The sequence below is a fragment of the Leucopleurus acutus genome (assembly GCF_964270905.1).
Source record: "Leucopleurus acutus genome assembly, chromosome: 3".
Taxonomy (NCBI): Eukaryota; Metazoa; Chordata; class Mammalia; order Artiodactyla; family Delphinidae; genus Leucopleurus; species Leucopleurus acutus.
Window position 1 is genome coordinate 118,715,060 of NC_139145.1, and position 19,207 is coordinate 118,734,266.

The following is a 19,207-nucleotide window of genomic DNA, read 5'->3' on the forward strand; positions in this document are numbered from 1 at the left end:
GCACGTGATGGCGTACGTGATGGCGTCCCGAGACGCACGCAGCCCTGGTGCGCAGGGGCCAGCCCGGTGGGCGGGACGATGGGGAGGAGGAGGCGTGGCCGGAGGGAGAGACCGAGGCCTGGCGCTAGTGAACCAGAGCTGTAGCCGAAGGGACACTGTCTCTGTAGTACTGGAGCAGTAAGGATCTAGCAGCGGCGGGAAAATACCTGAAAGTCCCTCCCTGCAACAGCTTCACCGGTGCGGCACGTTTTTTGGCCGGAAACCGAAAGAATAAATCGGAAGTGACGTAGCGGTCAAAACAAGCCGGGGGGTGGGGCCCTGCAGTGAATCTGGCAGCAGATGGGAAGTCCCGACTTGCTGTGGGCTGTCGAAGGCGGTCGCCAGGCCTTTCGCTCCCACACGGTCGGCCTCCGGCCCCTATCCCCGGGACCAGCCCGCCGCGGTTGAGCCAGAGTTTCCGCGCTCCCTACCCGAGCCGCGCTGGGATTTTTCGGGCAGAGTTGGCGGGAGGCGACAGAGCGGACTTCCCTCCCTGCAACAGTCTCCCCTCCAGCGGGTTCCTGTCCTGGGACGCCGGGACACCTGTGGCCTGTGAGGCATCATTCATTTTCATAGCACCTTCCTGTCCTTGTAGAACAACTCCAGGATGAGGAAGAACCGGGGGGCTCCTGTTACTAGCACCCACTGTGGATTAACCCAGTTGCCCGTTTTATTTCGTTAGGGTCTCTCTCCCCTTATCCCTGGGCTCTGACAGATTGAGGTGATCCTAGCTCTCCTTGGCCTTACCTCTTTTTCTCACCGCCTCCTCTTCTCGATCATCTTTTTTTTCCCCCCTTCTCTCTTATACTTCAAAATTATGGCTTAACCAGTCAGTGTTGCTTCTCCTCTCTGGAGTGGTGCCAAGATAAGCGTTCTGTTTCCACTCCCTCCTCCCCCGAGTACATTTGCTCTTCTTCCCTCAGAGACTGGTAATTCCATTTCTAAACCCTGATTTGTAACATGGAAGATGTTTAGAATTGGAAAGAATATTAGAGATACCTATTTCAACCATCTTCATCTTATCTGAATAAAATGAGTCTTAGGAAACGTGTATGATTTCTCTGTCCAGCGTTGCACAGCTAGTTGGTAGTGATGTTGGGAACGGAAAGCCAGATCTAATCAGCAGATGTTTGTTGAGCATCTTGCAGGCTCATTTCAGGGTAGAAAAGAATACGAACCTTTGTTAAGGTTCAGATCAGAAAATATTTATGGAGTACGTGATAGAACCAAGCACTGTTTGTGTGCAAAAATTAGTAAGAGTGCCCCCCATCCTAGAGGAGTTTTCAATTTATTAGGAGTTTAAATGGAAATTTTCAAGAGAGTGATAAATGCTAAAATAAAGATATATGCGGGTGCTGAGCGAGGTCAGGGGAGTTGCACTTCGCCCAACTCTGGGTAGGAGTCTGTGTGAGATGGCTCTTCCCTCAGGAAACACAGTTCGTATCTTGTAATATACTTTTAAAGACCTCTGCATTGCCCCTCCACCTCCATTTGAATCACAACTCATTTTCTGTTTTAGTCTCCTTCTTACCGTTTGCTGAAGTGTGTTGACTTTGTTACTTGTTAACATTATTATTAGCGTTTATTATTTCTTCAACTCTTTCTCCCTTGGAAGTTTTGGATTAGTTTAGTGCTGCTTTTTCTTTTAACCAACAGGGTGATGGAGTCGTGAGCTCCTCTTTTCTCTTCTCTGTAGTGAACATAATGATTACCTGCCCTGACTACTCAAAGGATTGTTATAAAGATCAATCTTGGAAGATGTTTTAAAACTGTAAAAGTGATTATCTATAAATGTATTATTTGCCAACCTTTGCTCCACTGTGGTCCTAATGCACTTTTCTCTGTTAGTTCCAATTAATTACAATTTTAAAACACCCTGCACCCTCAAAATTTCTGAGGCAGTAAGCCCTAACATGAAAAAATTAACTGGATGCTATTAATTTTCCTCTTGTCTCAGTGACTATGTGTAAGACAATTATATGCCTTGGAGTTCTTCCTTTTTTTAGAAGCAATTTTAGGTACAATAATGAAATTTCTCTTGAAATTTTATTAAGGTCCATAGGAAAGTGCCAGTGATTACCTTACTGAAAACTCATTTTAAAACAATAGTAAATGATTCAGTAACAGGTGTGCTTCTAACCTCTGTTTTGAGAGTTCGCGTTTATTGAGTTCATGTCTTGACAATCTATATTTGGAAAAAAATGAATAATTCTAATTTCTTAATACTTATTACAAAGATTGGGACCAAAAATTATACTTAGATTATAATGTCCTAGAGATGCTAAAGCAAAGGAAGCCAGTCCATAATCTGTACACTTTATTTTTCATAAAAACCTGTATTAAGTTGCTAACACTTGATCTGAACAAAAACTGATTAAAAAGTGTGTTTTCAGTTCATCATAACCAAAACTTTGTAAAGCCTTTCACTATCCAGGAATCACGGATATTGTAGATGCTGATAGACTTGGGTACGACATGAGTTCTATCTTTTCTTAAATTCAAATTTTAACAGCATGTTAAAAAATAAACCTCAGATTAGAGGTTAAAGTTTTTACATGAAAGTTTATTTTTGTTGTTAGTCTGATTTTTAAAAAATCCATTTGGCAATATTCAGGAATAGGAAAGGGGAGAAAAGGATAAGTAAAATTTGTTGGGACCTAGTGATGGCGGTGAGAATGTTACTGTATTTCATTTGGTCTTTGCCAGGGTCCTGTGAGGTTACTGGTGTATACCCATTTTACAAGTGAGACTGAGGCTTAGAGAGGTTGAGGAGCTTGTACAGATTCACACAGCTAATAAATGGTGAAGCTTGGATTCAGACCCACGTTTTTCTACCTCTGGAGATTGTATTCTTTCTACTATGTATAGGTGCTAATAAGAGCACTGTTTGCATACGTGGTTGAAAATGATTATTTTGTATCCATTAAGTTGATATAATACTTTTAATTTTTTTCTTTCAGATGTTTTAATACCCAAATTTGAAGAATACACTGTATGCCATTCTTATAAAACCAAGGGGAAATCATGAAGAAATGTTTTAATTATTGAAACTACAGTTGAAATCATGGCTACATCAGCAAATTTGGATATTGGAGCCCAGCTGATAGTAGAAGAGTGCCCCAGCAGTTACAGTCTAACTGGCATGCCAGACATTAAAATAGAACATCAGCTGGACTCAAATGCAGAAGAAGGATCAGCTCAGGGTGTTTCCATGGGGATGAAATTCATACTGCCTAACAGATTTGATATGAATGTCTGTTCTCGGTTTGTGAAGTCCTTAAATGAAGAAGATAGTAAAAATATTCAAGATCAAGTTAACTCTGACCTGGAGGTGGCATCTGTCCTATTTAAAGGTTGAAAGTTATGGTATAAATATCTGCATTTGTTTTGTTTTTGTTTATTTATTTTTTATTTTTTTCCCTTTCTGATCATGAGATTTTGAGTTTGCGAAGAGTTTGGAAGTCATCTTTAATTATGATTTTCTAGAATCTCATAGAAACCAAAATTAAATAATTTCATGTTATATAATGTCCATAAGTACATGTTGATTTTTACTTCTTCCTTGACCTTTGTTTATTTACAAATTCTCTAATAAAGTTTATTGTACCTTTTAAAATTATAGGAGAAAAAAATTTTGTGCCTTTTGTAAATGAATTAACTCCATGAATATGTGATTGGCATTAGCTTCCAATGCTTTAATACAGTGAAATCTGTCATCATATTGTAGATTTACTTTTATAACAATCTATCGAATAAAAAAAACTAATCTCTGGATAAAATTGCTCAAGATTAATATTGATTTTTTTTTCTGGAACTTTTACTAGTACAGATTTTTTTTTTTTTTTTTTTTTTGTGGTACGCGGGCCTCTCACTGTTATGGCCTCTCCCGTTGCGGAGCACAGGCTCCGGACGCACAGGCTCAGCGGCCCTGGCTCACGGGCCTAGACACTCCGCGGCATGTGGGATCTTCCCTGACCGGGGCACGAACCCGTGTCCCCTGCATCGGCAGGCAGACTCTCAACCACTGCGCCTCCAGGGAAGCCCACTAGTACAGATTTTTTATGGCAAAAAAATAGTATCACTTGAGAACCAGTTAAAGATATTATACATCTTGTATTTCTTTTTTAATGTAAACATTGACATAGAACTTTGAAATGCTTTGTTATTAAAATATTGTTTTAATGTGTTTAAATTAATTTTACTTAGCTGAATGCAGTATCCATACATCTCCTTCTCCGGGAATTCAAGTAAGGCATGTCTACACTCCCTCTACAACAAAGCACTTCTCACCCATAAAACAGTCAACTACTTTAACCAACAAACACAGAGGAAATGAGGTCTCAACCACACCTCTGTTAGCAAATTGTAAGTATTTCCCACTGATGTATTAGAATATTGTTATTACTAATGTAATGATTTCAAGAGTTTCGCTTTGAAACATTATTTTCATTAAATGCATATTCTGTTTTGGAAAGCTTAAGTGATGTCCTGATACTTTTAGTAATTTAAAACTCTTTCACATATTATTGCATATTCAAATATTTCATGTTTTATGTTTCTCTGTTGAGAACAAATACAGATTGAAATATTAATTCTTAAAACCTTCATAATTTTACTATAAAAACAATGAGTTATTCTGAACTTTGTGCAAAGCAAGACATTGTGTTTTTGTGTTCTTGGAGTGCATTTTATAAACTAGATCACTGATCAACAAATGATTTGTAGTAAAAGCTGAGCGATGTCTACTATAATTTCAAATTTGAATATAATATGAATATGAAATCACCTCTTTAAAAACTTTGAATTTACAATTTTTTAATGTAGAATTATTCTAGAAGAAATAAAATGAAGGATTTTCTCTGTAAACTAGAAAATATTCTATATAGTACGGGTTTCTTAATGAGAGGAAACCAGTTAGCAATTTGATGTTAGGAATTATATTTGAGAATATAACATAAATGCATCTGTATTCTAAAGCATGGTGAAATGTATGTTTTTACTTTGGAAACACTGTGTCCCTCCTGATTTTGAATTGTATGCTGTAGCAGGTAAGCCAGAACGAGTTCATGACTCTAACTCTACCTAAGAGCCATTTCTGTTTTATTTATGTAAATTTGCATATGCCTCCCAATTGCTTTCCTTTCTGTATTAAGGCCACCCAGTCATATCATCCTAAATCAAGGATCAAGTGATACTGATTTTTAAGATGAACTGTCATAGAACAGTACCTGTTTGGCTTTGTTTTAAAATAAAGAGATTGTCTTAAAATATTCCAACCATAGAATTTTTTTTTTTTTTTTTTGGGCCACGCCGAGAGTCTTAATGGGATCCTAGTTCCCTGACCAGGGACTGAACCCCGGGGCCCCACAGTGAAAGCGCCGAGTCCTAACCACTGGACCACCAGGGAATTCCCCAACCATAGAATTTTTGGAAAAAAAACTAGGGATCATGTGGTTCACATACTTCATGTTAGACAAAAATGTTTAATCAGGTCTCCAGGGTCACACAGCTAATTAGCCACAAATAGGTCTGTACTCAAGAATTTCCTGTCAGCTAGTTTTTAATTTACTATCTTAGTCCTCCAAAAGTTAAGAAATACCCATGGCCTCTTGAAATAATGATATTTGGGACTTAAATGAATACAGTCAATTAAAAAACGAGTCTTTTAGACCCAACTTCCTTATACTTCCTTATAAGTTTGGATAAAGAGATACCATGTTAAAAATTAAGTACCTAAACCATTTCTTTAATTCATAAGATCAGTAACAATTTGCATTGTTAATAATCAAACAATTTGCACATTCACTAATAATAACACTTTGCAGATGTCAGAATTACCTTAAACATATATGAGTCAATTCTCAGACTCTTAGATATTTAAGGTAATTCTGACATCTGCAAATGTTAGGCTATATTTTAAGTTAGATTTTTTTTAAACAATAAAATGATAGTTCGTGTTTTGGAAAGGAAAATCGCTACATAGGCATGAACAATGAGATGATGAAAGTGTACCTACAGATATACATGAAACTTTTTATGGTATTGTTTCAGCTTTGTCTGTTCACCAGTTGGCTGCTCAGGGAGAGATGCTCTACCTGGCTGCTCGTATTGAACAAGGTACAAGCCTATTTTTTTAGATGTATTTAAAACAAATTTAATAGGATTTATCAGATTTGTTATTGTTTTCTTTTTATACAAGAAAGTATAAAGACAAAAAGAAAATAGTTGCATAACCTCACCAGGCAGATAACCCAATAGATACTTTAAAAAAAATAGTAATATAATGTATAGAAGTTAAAGCTTCCCTTACCACCCTCGCCTTTTCTGCAGAAGCAAACATTATAAGTTTCTTATATTTTCAGAAGACTTTTCTGGAAAATATTTATACTTGGGGCTATATGTGAGAGTATAGTATATATGTGCTTTCTTTTATTTACACAAGAGGGAGAATATACACACTGCATTGCGCTTTACTTTTTTCACTTAAATTTTGAGATCTTTCCATATAAGCACATAAAGATCTATTTCATTCTTTTTAATAGGCCTGTGATTTTGCATTGTATTGCATATGCGTAATACTATGTTTTTTATCTTTAACTAGTTCCCCTGGTGGTAGTTGATTCCAGTTTGTTTCTATTAAATAACAATATTGTTGGCATTCTTTTAAAGTATATCCATAGGGTAAATTCCTACAAGTATATTTGCTGGGTCAAAAGGTATATGAATTTTTATTTTTATATACATTGCCAGATGTTTGCCCTGTCCTCACACCAGAGTTAGTGTTTCTACTTCCCCATACCCTCACTGACACAGAATATTATCAGACTTTAATCTTTGCTAATCTTATAGGTGAAAAATGGTATTTCATAGTGGTTTTGTTTGCCTTTTTAAAATTATGATCTATTTGAATTTCTTTTTGTGTGAACTGCCTGTTTTATATTGATTTATATGAACTCTTACCTAAATTAAAGAAGTTCACTTTTTGTTTATGTTGAATCTAGTTTTTTCCCAGTTTGCCATTTTTCCTTTGACTTTATGATGTTTTCAAACACAGGCTTAACATTTTTAAGTGGTAAATTTATTTTTTTCTTTGTGACTTCTGAGTTTTATATCTTGCTTAGAAAAGATTTCCTATTCCAAGATTATAAATAAATTCACTCATACCTTATTCTAGAACTTCTGTGGTTTCTTGTTTACATTTCAATCTTTGACCCATGTGGAATATGTTTTGGTGTAATGAGGTAAAGGTGGAGCTTAACTTTTATTTTCATTTTTCAAAAAGTTAGCCAATTGTCCCAACATTATCAGTTGAATGCAGGGCATATGATTAAAGAGTGGCTTTTTTTAATCATGTCATTCTTTTATAAGAAAGACTTCATCATTATATTCCTATTTGTTTATAAACATTTGAAGGTTTTATTCTCAATCTACTAAATAAATTTAGGGAAAAAACTGTGGACTTTATACCTGGTAGACTGAACCTAGGGAACAAAATGGGTTTTGAGGTAGAATTGCATAGAAATGTGTTTCAGATTATTCAGTCTTCATTCATATTATATTATGTTAGCAAACCACCAAAAATTTTAAGAGACTCAAAGGCAGCAGTATTGGCTAGAGAGTAAAAATAGCTTTACTAATTTGGGGCTTTTTATAATATGTATTTATGTAATGCTAAGGGCTGTCGTATAACCTCATTTTTATTGTGATCCTCCCAGCTAACTACTGAGATAAGCAAGGTATTATTCTGGATATTAGAGGAATTAAATAACATGCCCAGAATCACACTGCTAGAAAGTGACAGTCAGGATTCAAACTCTGGTCTCCTGATTCTGAGTCCAGTGTTCTGTGGACTGCCCTGTACCTAGCATTATGTTGTGTCTGGTAGTTTATACTTTAAATAATATGTTATTTGAACTCAGCTACGTACCTTGAGGCACAGTTTAATGCATTGAGACTGCAAATTGCAAACACACACCGCACTTCAGTGAACACAAGTCAGCACAAACGTGAACCTCATTGGGTAATATAGTCACCTTTTTAGAATGCCAGTATTTTCATAGAGATATTAATATGTGGTTGTTAAATTAGATCACAAAAATTGCTTTTCTTTTAAATAGAAAATGTTATCAATCACACGGACGACGAAGGATTTACTCCTCTGATGTGGGCTGCAGCACACGGGCAAATAGCTGTGGTAGAGTTTCTACTTCAGAATGTAAGGAAAATGCCTCAGAAAATGTATATGTACAGTTACTTAAGTTCAGTTAAGTATTTAGTAAAGATTTTACATCTCCAGCCAGCTAGATGTAATGGTAGAGGATCCAAAAAATGTTTACATGCTCTTCATATTCTTGTGGAGCTTGCATCTGGTTGAGCAGGCAAGTGTAGTCGTCCATGAAGCTGGAGAGAGAAGTGAGTGCCCAGCCCCGCTAAGCACGATGGGAACAAAAGTCCTGTCAGCCCTGTAGGAGAAGCTTCTTGGAGAAGATACAATTTGACTCCAAAGTGACAAGATAGTTAGGATTGAAGTAGAGGGAGGAAAGCAGGCCTTCAGACAACCTTGATAACAGAACGTCCAGGAGTAGAAGTTTGTGTTCTTTCTTTATTAACCCCAGAACATTACCTGACCTAAGTGTTGAACTGTAATTATTATTGACAGAAGTAACAATATTCTTGTTTTCATAAACTGAAAAGTCTTTTATCTCTATTTCCCACTGCAGGGTGCTGATCCCCAGCTTTTAGGAAAAGGTCGAGAAAGTGCACTGTCATTAGCCTGTAGTAAGGGCTACACAGATATTGTCAAAATGCTGCTGGATTGTGGAGTTGATGTAAATGAATATGACTGGGTGAGTCTGTAATACTGATTTTTAAATTACTGGAACAAACTCTAGGATTTATTTGGTTTGGGGAGACATAATAAGCTTTATTAAACCCTTGGAAGAATAATTAATTACCTTAGTTAATTAAACAGCTGGGAGAAAAAGTTAATGTCCTAAACTCAATTATTAGTTCTGATTAAGTATTCTTCACAAAATATTAAAATTACCTTAAACTACTTTTACATGCCCAATTCACAGAGCATTAAATTATTTGAATCTTGCTCACCTTGAAAAACTAAATCACCTTTCCTTTTGCAGAATGGAGGGACGCCTTTGCTTTACGCTGTACATGGAAATCATGTGAAATGTGTAAAAATGCTCTTAGGTAAGCAGATAAAAGTGGAAATATTTAGAAAACGCCACATGAAGACATTATTTTTTACAAGCTAGCCTCAAGAGAATCCTGAACTATTATTAAATACGTTATTCACCCCTGGCGCACCTGCTGCCCTAAGGTTCCCATGTAAGCCGTAGCTCCATCACACAGCACGCCTGCAATCGCAGTATCTGTCCTTATTGCTTTCCTTTTAGGGATCACATGTGAATCCTCGGCTCTTTTCTCTGTCCACAGTGTCTTTAAGCCTGAGTGCTGTCTGTAGTGGTGTATTAGTTTCAGTTGCTCTAGAGGATGCCTGTATGTTTGAAGTGTCTTCCCTCCGACCCACCAGAGTGAATTCTATGCCCTCTGTGTACTCTGTACTTTGTCAGACCATCCTGAAAATACCTTCCAAATTTGCAGAAAATCTGTCCCGCTAATTGCACATGAGCCAGTGATAGACAAACATATCCATATTTTCATTTTATTTATTTAGATTTTTCTGTTTTGGTATAGAAAATGGAGCTGACCCAACAATTGAAACCGACTCTGGATACAATTCTATGGATCTAGCTGTAGCCTTGGGCTATAGAAGTGGTAAGTGGTTTAGAACTCTCAGGTTTCATTTTAGTAAAGTTATATAATAATACAAACCAGTGGTCCAAACTATTCTCATCACTTGCAGTTATAGAACATGCATGTTATCCTAACTCCTGACATGTACTTTCAACTGTGGGCAAAATCAATAGATTCCTACAAAGTCTAGAAATGAGTTTGTTACTATTACTTTTCACCATCCCAAATAATTAGTTGCTGGAGGATACGTGTACACCTATTTACAAGATGTGTTTAACATTTCATAGCAAACTATTTATAAAATGCTTTATAGTTGCCCTTTCTCTGTTCCTTAGAACAACCTTGTATTCTGGACTCTCTTTCAGTTTCAAAATTTAGAAACCAAGAACAGAAAACCCAGTAACTTGGACAATTACTAAAGTCAGTGACAGACTAAGTTTGAAGTATTGCATTGTAATCTTATTGCCCTCAGACTATGATTATATCCTAATTAGAAATTATTTTAGGAAAATGTTGGTGATGTTAAGTTGAATTTGATAGTTTTTAAAAATTTTGTAATCAACATGCTGTTGTCTTGATCACATGTGTGTTCTAGTTCAACAGGTTATTGAGTCACATTTACTGAAACTGCTTCAGAACATCAAGGAGTAGACATAGTCATCAGAAAGTGTTGTCTGCCCTTCCGTTTACTTTTGGCCCTTATAAATGATAGTTTTGTTTACTTATAAATTTTTACCTCAGTTGCAATATTGACTGATTTTTAGTAAGTTTTAATAAATATTCCTCTGAGTAATTCACTGGTTTATAATAAAATTAATGTTGATGCTTTTTTTATAAATGTGTTTTACCGCATATTTAAAATTATAAATGAGTGTTTTGTGGCATGTAAATTTTTATGGTACAGATAGTTATCTGTGTTTGTATCAAGTGCTGTAATTTAACATTTTTGGAAATTATTCTGCACTATTCATCTTCACTCTTGTATTAACTCATTGACTTTATATAGAGTTTGCTACAAATCCATAGGAAAAAAATTTGTTATTATTGAATTTAAAAATGCACAGTGTGGTTGTTTACAAAATGATATTATAAATGAATAAAGTACTTTTCTTCTGTTAGTTTGCATGCAGGTTGTTCTTTTTCCATTGCATAAGATTATTAAGGTATCTCTTTGGGATTTTTAGTTTAACCCTTCTGTCCTGCCAGGATACTCCATTAGATCAAACAATATAATTAAAATAAACCGAATGTTAGTCAACAAAGACTTATTGATTTTCATTTCTAGAAGTATACTGAGAATATTTTAACCTTGTGAATAAGTTTTCAGTAGGAAAAGCCCTCTGTGAAAGAGAACTCATTTCTTCAATAAAAGTCAGATGCTCTTTAATTCCACTAAAGGAGCATTATAAACTCGTGCTACACCAACATCTGGAAGAGAGCCATGAACTAGAAGTTGACATGACCACTGAACGTGGGACTTGGGTTAAATCACTTCATCTGGAAAATAGGTGTGATGTCAGTTATGACAGTTGGGTTGTAAGCCACATAAACTTGATCTAGCTAATTTAAGCAAAAAGGAATTAATGGAAAGACACAGAATGGAAGGAAAAGCTGAAGAAGCAGGCAATACCAAAGGGATGAAACTAGGCCAGGGATCTCAATCAGGAAGTCACGGCCAGTCATTTTGGATGCCGCTTTGGTAATGCTTAAATCCCCTGTTTATCATTCTGCTCGGGATTAAATTTTCCAGGAGGCAGAAATCTATTTAGCATGGGATATAAATGCACCACTGTATGGAGTTGAGGGGAGAAGGGGATGACTGATTAACAACCCACCATTGCCCCCAGACCACCTAGAAAGCAGGAGGCCTAAAGGAAAACGACAGGAGGAAAAAAATGATAGATGTTCACTCCAAAGGCAAGCTAAATCATATGAGAAAATAGTACTAATGCTTCCCCCCTTGTCAGGCATATGCTTTAAATCGATTTTACCTAAAACCATTCACCCTTCCATTTGGTTCCTTTTCTTATTGATTGCACATTATCCATGAAGTGTTTGTCACTTCCTGTTCATATTATAAAGTAACAAAATCCAATGATCCCTTTGGGCACGTCACTCAGTATTGTTTGCAAGTGCTCTCCACAACTGAACAGCAACCAACCTATGCTGGGATTGACTCTAAAATAACCACTCCTAATCGGACTCAGGTCGACAGCCAACAGATCTCAGAGAATATCTTGAACAAAATTCCCCTTTCCTATTCTATCACCTTTTAGCCTCGGGGTCCCTGATAACAAACCCCAGAAAAATCCCTTAAGAAATAGACACAGTTAATTAAAACAACAGGAATGATACTTATGGGCCAGTTCTGAAATTCCTCTTTTAAAAATCAAGTACCTTGGACTTCCCTAGTGGTGCAGTAGTTAAAGAATCCACCTGCCAATGCAGGGGACACGGGTTTGAGCCCTGGTCTGGGAAGATCCCACATACCGCGGAGCAGCTAAGCCCATGCGCCACGACTACTGAAGCCCGCGCACCTAGAGCCCGTGCTCCGCAACAAGAGAAGCCACCGCAATGAGAAGCCCTCGCACCACAACAGAAGAGTAGCCCCTGCTCGCCACAACTAGAGAAAGCCCATGCACAGCAGCGAAGACCCAATGCAGCCAAAAATAAATAAATTTATTTTTTAAAAAATCAAATACCTTTTAGGTGGTGTTTATTGATTGCACAAAAACTTATTTAGAGCTTATGTACCAGACACTGTGCTTCATGTGAGGATAAAATACTGAGCAAAAATAGACACAGTCGTGCTGTCCGGGCGCTCACTGCCTAGTACAGTACTAGGGCCCGTTACTGCCACAGAGTGAAATACACTAACAATAATTTTCAAAAAGTTTAAAAACATTATTCTATGTAAATATAAATTGAACACCTGTCAAAGATTTTATTCAACTAATTAACTGGTAAGGAAACCAGTTAGATGTTAAAACTAATTCCAAGAGCTAGATATTTTAGGCAATGTTAGTATAAGCTTGCTGAGTTAGATACAAATCTGATGAACATCCAACAAGGCCATAAACCGTAACCTTTGAGGCTATCTTTTCCACTGGACAGAAATTACTGGCATCTCTGTAGTATAGAAATCTACAAACTAACATGTGACTTCACTAAATCCGGTACTTTTAGTCAATAGTAAGCAGAGAGTTGAACTAAGTAGTTTTCCCCAGATTAGTGGTTCTCAAATTTTAGTGTATATCAGAACGATCTGAGGGCTTGTTGAAAATATAGATTGCTGAGTCCCACCCACAGAGTTTCTGATTCAGTCAGTCTGGATTGGGACTCAAGAATTTTAATTTCTAACAAGTTTCCAGGTGATGCTGGAAATGGACTATCCTTATGTGAACTTGAATTCTTAAAATGTTTCCTAGCTAATGATTTCTGTAAGAAAAATATTTTTCTTAATACTCTAGCACACAAAATACCAGAGGAGGTTCAGTTTCTTTATCTTCTTGGATTTGAGGGAATATTTGATTCATGTAAGTGACTATCTTTATAAACCAATCTAGTCTTTTAATACCCTCCAATGTTAGGAAGATATTTCTCTTACACAACGAGAGGTAAAGGTCTTTCTTAATTATAAACATGCAGACACACAAACAGAGGGAGAGCGTCTAGCTTTGTCTATTAGCTACAAATCAGAAGTGAACCAGAAACAAAAGCTTAGAGTTATTTTTCTTCCAGTGAGCACATAGTTCTTAATTGATTTAAGGTTGCAAATAGAAAAATAGATTTTTTTAAAAAGAGCAAAAACAAAAAAGAAAGAAGACTACTAAGTGGATTCTCTGTCATCTTCCACCCAACAGAGAACAGGTCTTCATTATACACCCATCAGAGATCACCAAATAGTCAGACCATAAGAGCAAATCCCCAATCATTGCTGACACCAATTCAGACTAACTTACTGAAGGTGTACAAGCCAGACATAAAAACAAATACGTAATATCAGTAGAAAAAGAAAAAAAGAACTAGAAAGTCAGAAAATTTAAAGTTCTGTTGCCACCCAGGATTCACTTCAGAAGCCAAGAAAAGATGTGCAAGCAAATAGATTTAATTTGTCTCCGTTGGGTTAATCCCCTCAAACATCTCAGTGGATGACCTTAAAAACTGATCAAATATAATTTTCTAAAGGTTACATGACTCATGCGAATAAAATGAACACATGACAAAGATTTAATTCAATTTATTAACTGATGATGTAACCGAAAGTGGGGTCCAACTGCTCACCGCTCAATAAAGAGGCAAGGTTGGTGGAAAGGAAAGTGTGCTTTATTTTGGATGTCGGCATCCGGGGTGGGGGGTGGGGGGTGCAGACTCCTGTCCAAAGGCCGAATCCCACCACCTACAACCAGGGAGCAAGAGCTTTTATAGACGGAGGGAGGGAGGGGGCTACATGCAGAAACAGCACCAACAGTCTGACAGGCATCTTGAAATTGGTCATTGGTGGTCTGACCAGCGTCATATTGAGTACAATTAATCTTCAGTTCCAGGGTCGGTTTGTTCCCATTTTCTTGAGGCCAATTCTTGGAATTGTGGCAGCTTATGTCATGGCTACAGTCTGGTCATCATGTAGTTAACTTCTTCCACCTGATGGGGGTTTCAGTCTCTATAAGACAGCTCACAGGATATGGCTCAGAATATTATCTATATTGCCCTTGAGGAGGAACTAAAGTCCTTGACTATGCTTAATGACTAAACTATTATTATTGGTCTCCTTTTTTTTTTAACATCTTTTTTGGAGTATAATTGCTTTACAATGGTGTGTTAGTTTCTGCTTTATAACAAAGTGAATCAGCTATACATATTATTGGTCTCCTTTGACTGTTTTCCTTTGTTTCTGCATTTTCTCACTTCTCTGATTAAACTTATTCTTTGGCTAAAGTTTTTTCACAGACAAAAGGCAGGCTGTGGACACGGGGCGGTGGGGGCGGGGGGGGCGGGGGGAAGGACCATAGTGTCCTGCTCCGTTTCAATGAGGAAGCCAGTAAGATATGAAAACTGGCTCTAAGAGCATTTGAGAAGCTGAGCATTTTTAGCAATGTTAAGATAAGAGTGCTGGGTTATAGACAAATCTGACTGTTGTCCAACAGGGACAGAAATTATCATTTGGGCGATTTTTTCCACAAGACAGAAATTATTTGCTTCTCTACCAGACAGAAATATCCAAATTAACATGTAACTTCACTAAGTCTGGGACCTTGAATAAATAGTAAATGGTGAATCAAATTACATTTCTCTAGGTAATCCTTGGGTGGCTTTCATCTCATATGACATTGAAAAAGGATGTGTGGCCATGACCCTTTTTAGTACTTCAGTGAAAGCCAGCCTGGGAATAAGGTAATCACCTTTGTAATGGCTCTTCTGTCATCAGCTGACAGGTAAACTAATATAAACCTCCTAGTGTTGGTGACAACGCCTCTCTCACATTCTCCTCCCGACTAGACCATATAATTCATTTTCACTTTCACTTTTTCCATGGTGAAAGAAGCTGTGAACCAGAGAGCTTAATGAAAAAGGTTAATCATTTTAATATTCTTGAACTTTCAAAAAATATTGCCAATAGCTTGAAAAAAATGTTTGTTTTTATGGAGGGTGTAATGGAGGATGTTAATCACTAAACTATAAAGATTTTTAAGGTTTATAGCTTTGAATTTTCTCTAAAATCCAGTTAGCCTACTGATTTTAGAAAACACTATGATTTCATTACCATTTCCTGTCTCTTATCCATACCTAAAGTTAAAACTTCAAATTCTTTTGTTAGAACAAACTGGTTGTATATTAATACACTATATATTTACGTTCCATGCAAGTTATATCATTGAATATATTTCCAGTAGGTGGCATTGAATGCACTTCTATCTGTTAGGTGGTTTCCTGTGTGATAGATAAAATGTTTACAAATCTGATAGCTGTAAAGAGAAAAAAAATAGAATGAAAGGCAGGACAAACTCTGGCTATTATAAAATCCTTAAAGTAAGTGTCCTTTCTCTTTAATATTCAGATTTTTTTCTGTGACAGTCCTTCTCAGATTTACATACCTAATAAGAGCTTCAAAAGTTCACCACCTTACTCCTTTGTAGTGGATACTCTTGATAAAACTCGGGATGGCACGAGTAAGTTTTCACATTTTTTTGTTGCTTAGAAATGTTTACAATACATATAGATTGGTTTTAAAATAACAATAAAGATATGAAAAAGGACCGTAACATGATTGGAACTTTTTTAGGTGTGTGTTTAGACAGGAGATGCAACCATTTAAGAAAAGGGGTACCGCCCACAGATATTTGTGTAACTGTTTTTTGATTAAAGTAAACTTGAAAGGTTTATGGTCTGCTGTGTAGATTTTCCTCTTCAGACAGTAAAGCCTTTTCTGAGCTGTGTAATTGGAGCTGGTGCACAAAAACATGATCCACCTGCATTATTATCATGTCAGTGATGGGAAGCATGAAATTATTATTGGTGATTTTATGCTCTGTGGGATTGAAACTACGATTGGATACGTAATTATTACACTGAGAACAGACCCTCCCAAACTCACTGCCTGCTGAATTTTCCTCTCTGTGAAATGGAGTACAGACCACTATGATACATTTGCCCCACGTTTTATTTTTTATTCATAAATTCAGTGAAATTGTTCATTCAGATTCACTCATGTTAGTTTATGAACCTGGGAAGTATCTTAAACTTGTCGATGTTTCTGGTATTTTCCTTCTTCACATTCCCTGAGAATAGTTAGATATATTACATATCCCAGAATCAATTTGTGGAAAGTATCTTGAATACCTTCTTGGTGCTTAATTGATTTTATGTTCACCATCTCTCCTCCAAAAGGTTAAATGTTTGAAACAAGAAATTTCCTCTAACAGTTATTCAATCCTTCGACACACATTTATTGAGCCCATACCCTGTGCTGATTTGGACTGGGCCCCAGGGATGCAGTGGAGACCCACACAGACCCAGTGCCCTGCCCTGCCCTGCAGATCTTACATAGTGATCTGCATACCGAGCGAGTGTGGCTCTGCTAAAAATCATCTCCCCTCATCCCATACATCCTGAGGACAAGTTAAAAATGTCATGTACTCAGATAAATGGATAAAGAAGATGTGGTACATATAGACAATGGATGCAACTAGAGATGATCATACTTAGTGAAGTCAAAAAGAGAAAGACAAACACCATATGATATCACTTATATGTGGAATCTAAAATATGACACAAATGAACCTATCTATAAAACAGAAACAGAATCATGGCCATAGAGAACAGACTTGTGTTTGCCAAGGGGGAGAGGGTTGGGGGAGGGGTGGAGTGGGAGTTTGGGATTAGTAGATGCAAAGTATTATATATAGAATGGATAAACAACAAGGTCCTACTATACAGCACAGGGAACTATATTCAATATCATATGATAAACCATAATGGAAAAGAATATAAAGAATGTATACATATGTATAACTGAATCACTTTGCTGTACAGCAGAAATTAACACAACATTCTGAATCAACTATGCTTCAATTTAAAAAAATGTCATGTACTAACTGAAGTATGTTCAAGGCTCAAATATGTCTATTACTGGGTTTCCCATATACCACTTGTTCTGCTGTGTCGAAACATCAGTGCTCTTATTGACACAACAGAAACTCCTATGTCCTGAGGGGAACCAGAGGGCCCAGAAATTTAGAGTGATGGAAGAAAGGTCCATTCCAAGGGTAGCTGGTTCTCAATTGCCACGGTGGAATTATCTGGAGAGGTTTAGAAAACACTGAGGCTTGGGCTTCCCTGGTGGCGCAGTGGTTAAGAATCCGCCTGCCAATGCAGGGGACACAAGTTTGATCCCTGGTCCGGGAAGATCTGACATGCCTCAGAGCAACTAAGCCGGTGCGCCACAGCTACTGAGCCTGTGCTCTAGAGCCTGCAAGCCACAGCTACTGAAGCCCGCATGCCTTGAGCCCGTGCTCCTCAGCAAGAGAAGCCACCGCAATGAGAAGCTCGTGAACTGCAACGAAGAGAAAAGCCTAGCTGCAGCAACGAAGACCCAACGCAGCCAAAAATAAAATTAATTAACTAACTAAACAACAACAAAAAAAGAAAACACTGAGGCCTGCCCTCTGCCCTCCACCCCAGAGAGTCTGATTTATCAATCTAGGATGCCGTATGAGGACATATAATAGATTTCCACGTGATTCTAATGTACAGTCAAGGCTGAGAACCCCTACTCTAGGGGCGATTAGCTCCTGGCTGGTGGAACCAGCATATTCCAAACCACACCCTAACATTTGCTTCTCACATTGCCATCTTGTCTACAAAGAACCTTATGAAAGAACCTAGTTTATCCTTTCTCTCTGGCCTGTTGGTACCTGCTCTGATTTTTTTGGTAAAGATAAACATGTACCCTTTTAAGCCTATGTGACAAAATAAAGAATTTTGAAACCCTAATCTTACCTTTTGTAATTCACCTTGTTGTTCAGCAAGTTGTTAGCTGTGACTCAACATCCTTTATTAACCTGCATTTCTTAAAGACAGAGCCCACATGTGAGGCTGTGTGACTGTTTATCTTGCTTACCTTTTGGATAAAAAGGAGTCCTGAACGTCCAGGACAGCAATTTGCACCCACAAATACCAAAGAGCTTATCTTGTTATTCCTTTGTTCTAGGATTTCCTTGGAGACATGGGCGTTGACTGAAGCACTGGCCTCCAGAACCCATGCCAGCTCACAGGGGTCACAAGGCCAGGTAACACCTCCTCCATCATGCATGCCTGTTATGAAAACCTTTTCCTCTTAGTTGGCTGTCCTGGTGTTTGCCCCTCTTCCAAGGAGACTGTGAACAAGAATTAAGTCAATTGCATGTACCCCTGTCTCAGTGAGCCCCTTCCTCAGAGGCCCCCTCAGCTGAGTCAGGAACAGCATGTCAGTATTTAAGGAAGAGCCCATCCACCTAACCAAGCCAGAGTTTGGCCTGTTCAGAAGATAAACCACTCTCTCTGCGCCATTCCAGATTCTTCTTTTAAAGATAATGTTGCCTTGCCTATGTTGATGAGATGTTATAGGGCCCTTCCCGAGAGAGCATTGTGTACTTGGTCAGCTTTCACGTAGCCTCCTACTTGGGGAGAAATCAAATATATCAACCACTATTGTCTGCGAGAAAGAGCCTAGCACAAATGTCAAGCTTTGTGCTGGCTGCTGGGGTCACAGTCACTGTGCCTCAATGCGATACAGATTAACTAACAACAAAGCACTATGAGATAACAGATAACAAAAGCCATTGTCAAGCAGGAATAGACCGGAGGAAGAAAATTATTTCTGTGGCTTTAGGAAGCAAATGTCAAATCACTAGTACTT

General features: G+C 37.6%; 1 protein-coding gene across 1 annotated transcript; it reads left to right on the forward strand.

Moving 5' to 3' along the window:
• The first annotated feature begins 362 nt into the window (after positions 1-362).
• On the forward strand, positions 363-10,828 carry ANKRA2 (ankyrin repeat family A member 2). The gene is made up of 9 exons (XM_082834885.1): positions 363-591; positions 3,000-3,392; positions 4,246-4,404; positions 6,091-6,156; positions 8,157-8,254; positions 8,760-8,885; positions 9,177-9,243; positions 9,751-9,831; positions 10,406-10,828. The coding sequence occupies exons 2-9, from the start codon at positions 3,104-3,106 to the stop codon at positions 10,459-10,461; spliced, it is 942 nt and encodes a 313-aa protein (XP_082691011.1). The 5' UTR covers positions 363-591; positions 3,000-3,103; the 3' UTR covers positions 10,462-10,828.
• The last annotated feature ends 8,379 nt before the right edge of the window (positions 10,829-19,207 follow it).

Excerpts from the sequence above, each read along its gene's own strand:
- ANKRA2 (XM_082834885.1), top strand. The coding sequence starts at position 3,104 with ATGGCTACATCAGCAAATTTGGATATTGGAGCCCAGCTGATAGTAGAA. Across the intron at positions 8,255-8,759 it reads TAGAGTTTCTACTTCAGAAT|GGTGCTGATCCCCAGCTTTT; the intron begins GTAAGGAAAATG and ends TTCCCACTGCAG. Across the intron at positions 9,832-10,405 it reads AGCCTTGGGCTATAGAAGTG|TTCAACAGGTTATTGAGTCA; the intron begins GTAAGTGGTTTA and ends TGTGTGTTCTAG.